General features: G+C 43.3%; 1 protein-coding gene across 1 annotated transcript in view; it reads left to right on the forward strand.

Moving 5' to 3' along the window:
• The first annotated feature begins 290 nt into the window (after positions 1 to 290).
• Positions 291 to 3,346, forward strand: part of LOC131886307 (glycine receptor subunit alpha-2-like) — a 6,599-nt gene continuing 3,543 nt past the window's right edge. Inside the window, exons 1-7 of the mRNA XM_059234597.1 lie at positions 291 to 524; positions 751 to 842; positions 1,081 to 1,148; positions 1,287 to 1,513; positions 1,646 to 1,728; positions 1,834 to 1,974; positions 2,203 to 2,432. Coding sequence (XP_059090580.1) covers positions 454 to 524; positions 751 to 842; positions 1,081 to 1,148; positions 1,287 to 1,513; positions 1,646 to 1,728; positions 1,834 to 1,974; positions 2,203 to 2,432 — 912 coding nt within the window. The 5' untranslated portion in view covers positions 291 to 453. The remainder of the gene's footprint in view (positions 525 to 750; positions 843 to 1,080; positions 1,149 to 1,286; positions 1,514 to 1,645; positions 1,729 to 1,833; positions 1,975 to 2,202; positions 2,433 to 3,346) is intronic.

The raw sequence follows: 3,346 nt of genomic DNA on the forward strand, positions 1-3,346 counted from the left end.
TAAAGCTGCGTAACCCCAAAGTGCCACATTCTGTCAGTGTAGCACGAGCCAGCCCCGAATAGTAAGAGAACTAGAAGCAGCTAGTAGAATGCGGTGCAAGTACGAAGTAGTTGATATTGGGTAGAAAACGTGGTACACGACGTTGTGAGTTGGTGTTGACAAGTCGTTTCCCTCTTTGGAGGACCCCATTGCGAAGAAATGTTCCAAGGAGATTCAAGCCGAAAACACGGCCTGAAAGGCCCATGGGCTCAAGGAAGGAGAGAAAGACTAGGGAAAAGAGAGAAGGGGGGGGGGCAGAGGGCTGCAGGCTCACTCATCTCCCGAGTGACTCCGAATCCTCTTTTCTCTCATTTATTATTGGTCTTCCTATTTTTTTCTCTTTCCAATCTGGACGATTGTAGTTGACGGAGTTTTTTTTATGTATATTGGCTTTTTTCTGCGGAAGGAGGAAAAATGCCCCTTCCACGGGCATTCAGCCTGGAAACTGTGTTCTTCATTTTAATATTGCTCAATCTTCAAATCAGGTAAGCAATAATAATCAAAGCCTAAAGAAAATCAACTACATATAGCATGAAAGAACAAGTGTGGGGCGTCCCGGCAATGTCTCTCAACAATTCGAACCAAATTGTCGATGAGCATACCAACTAGGTGTAGTATTAGGAAGTAGATCCTTTTGGCAAGCCAGTTTATGCCTCCGAAATAATTGTAGCTCTCTTCAACCAAAACCAAACATTGTAAATACAATTTCAGACCCGCGAGAAGCTATGAAGACAAACCGTTGGGGTTTGAAGATATTGTTGATCAGTCAACCTATGACAAAATGAGGCCGCCCAAACCCGAAGGTATGTGTGCTAAATCCAATACATTGCTTTTTCTAATTAGTTGTGTACTATTGTTGACACCATTAAGACCATACCACCAGCCAGAAAAAGCCCTTGATGACGCTCAAGAGCTGCCAAATCCCTGAGGCTGTTTTGTCAATAACATGTGACAAATCAACACGAGTCAAAATAATATATGGATTGTCGCACTTAGCTAAATGAGTAGTTCAGTTATTTGTTCTATTGCTTTCTATTTCAGGCGGAGCCACTCACGTGTCCTTCCATGTAACCGTGATGAGTTTGGATACGATTGATGAGGGTTCCATGGTAAGACGGCTCAAGAAAACCACTTTTGTGATACGTATCAAGCTGCCCATCACTGATACCCTTTGTAGACACACTTTTGCTATACGGATTTGAGCCAATGAATTCACTCATGGTTTGACCCACATGGTTTATTTATAGACTTACGCGGCAGACGTATTTTTTGCTCAAGAGTGGAAGGATCATCGACTTATTTTACCTGACAATATGACCCGAGATTATCGGCTACTTCCAGTGGAGTGGCTTCATATGATATGGAGACCTGACTCGTACTTCAAAAATGCCAAGAAGGTCACCTTCCAAACCATGACCGTTCCCAATCACTACGTATGGTTGTATAAAGACAAGACCATCTTGTACATGGTCAAGTAAGTTGAGAGTGTTTGCCAGTGAATGGCTGAGGTGTGTGCCTACATATGTATACTGACTACCCGTACTATCACTACTACTACTACTATTACTACTACTACTAAGTACCGCGAACGAATATCTCTCTTCAGGCTCACGTTGTTGTTGTCGTGTGCTATGCACTTTGAAAACTATCCCCACGATGAACAAATTTGTAGATTGTCAATGGAGAGTCGTGAGTATCTCGATGGTTGTTGCCATACAATACTTGAAATCTTTGACTTCTACTAACTCTTTCTTCTACCTGTTCTTCTGCGAATGTGTTCATTTTGGTTGGCAGTCTCTCACACAACGGACGACCTTATTTTTGTGTGGCTCCCGGAGGACAAGACGCCTCTAGCGGTGGATCAAGGCATTGAATTGCCCCAATTGGAGTTGGTCTCCAATTTTACGGGCGATTGTACTTCAGTGTATTCAACGGGTGAGTGAGACACCGATATGACGGACCTTGGACGTAAATTGTGATGGATAAATGAGTGAACAAGGGACCTAATGGTTGTGGGCAATAGTTAGTAGAGAGTATGAGCCTGTGGAAGGGCTTAAATCAGTGATGATGATGATGATGATGATGATGATGATGATGATGATGACGATGATGACGAAGATGACGAAGATCTGATGACATGTTTTCCTTGCTTCAATTTATTAGGTAATTTCACGTGCTTGGAAGTCATCTTCAAATTCCGGAGACGACTGGGCTACTATTTGTTTCACACCTACATTCCAACCTGTTTGATCGTAATGATGTCGTGGATTTCATTTTGGATCAAACCCGAGGCTGTGCCAGCCCGTGTGACCTTGGGCGTGACCAGCTTGCTCACGTTGTCCACCCAACACGCCAACAGCCAGAAGTCGTTGCCACCTGTCAGCTATATCAAGGTAAGGTGTGCCGATACCATCCATATTCATGGGTCATCAAATGACGATCAGATCGTCACTTTGAGACTTGAAATTCAATCAAACCCGCCAGTGATCACAGATCACAGATCAGAGATTCTATTGAGCGGTCTGCTTGAAAGCTCATCTCCTCGAGAACCTGACTTGAAATGGTTGATCTTGGTTCAAAGTTCCCTTTGACCTTGACACATCAAAGATAAAGGAAAAAAGCTTGCAGATGAGTGGTGGAAGCGTTGGAAAGCGACCTTTTTGTAACTTGCGAGCGTGTTAACAAAGTTCTGTTTCCAAAATCATTGCTCCTTACATTCAGAACCTGTGGATTATTCCTGTGGGTCGTGCTAGCTCGTACGAGTGCAAACATTCATTATTGCTCAAACGTCTTATTCAAACGAGGGTGAATCTCCAAGCTCACTTTTGCCGCCTGCGGATGAGCGACACAGAAATTTGCTTCATTGGCGTTCACTTTTGGTTCAATGTCCAAATATTTTATATCCTTGTGTTCGACTGACCTAGGAATGCTGAGATTTGCTGAGAGACACTTACTCCTTTAATGTAAGTAGCTAGTAAGCCAAGCCATGGAGGTCGCGAGGTTCAATCACTTTGTGTCGATATTTTCCGTCAGCTGTCATGGAAAGATGTCTTGTCCAAAGATGTATGAGCTAAAAGGGCCTTGCCACCATCTGGATTTCTTCGGGCCCCTTTTCAACAATGAACAATGGCATTCGGCATCTGTAGTTTTTTTAATCCCTTTTCGTTGTCATAATCTAACCCAGACTAGCTCAACCTCAGAAATCGCAGGTTCACATTAATTCTAGCTTTCGAGTACGCCAATCTTCTCAAAAGGAACTCTGTACAACGAAAAGTGGTGGTTGGCTTGGAACCAAACCAAAAATCGT

This window comes from Tigriopus californicus, chromosome 9, assembly GCF_007210705.1.
Source record: "Tigriopus californicus strain San Diego chromosome 9, Tcal_SD_v2.1, whole genome shotgun sequence".
Taxonomy (NCBI): domain Eukaryota; kingdom Metazoa; phylum Arthropoda; class Copepoda; order Harpacticoida; family Harpacticidae; genus Tigriopus; species Tigriopus californicus.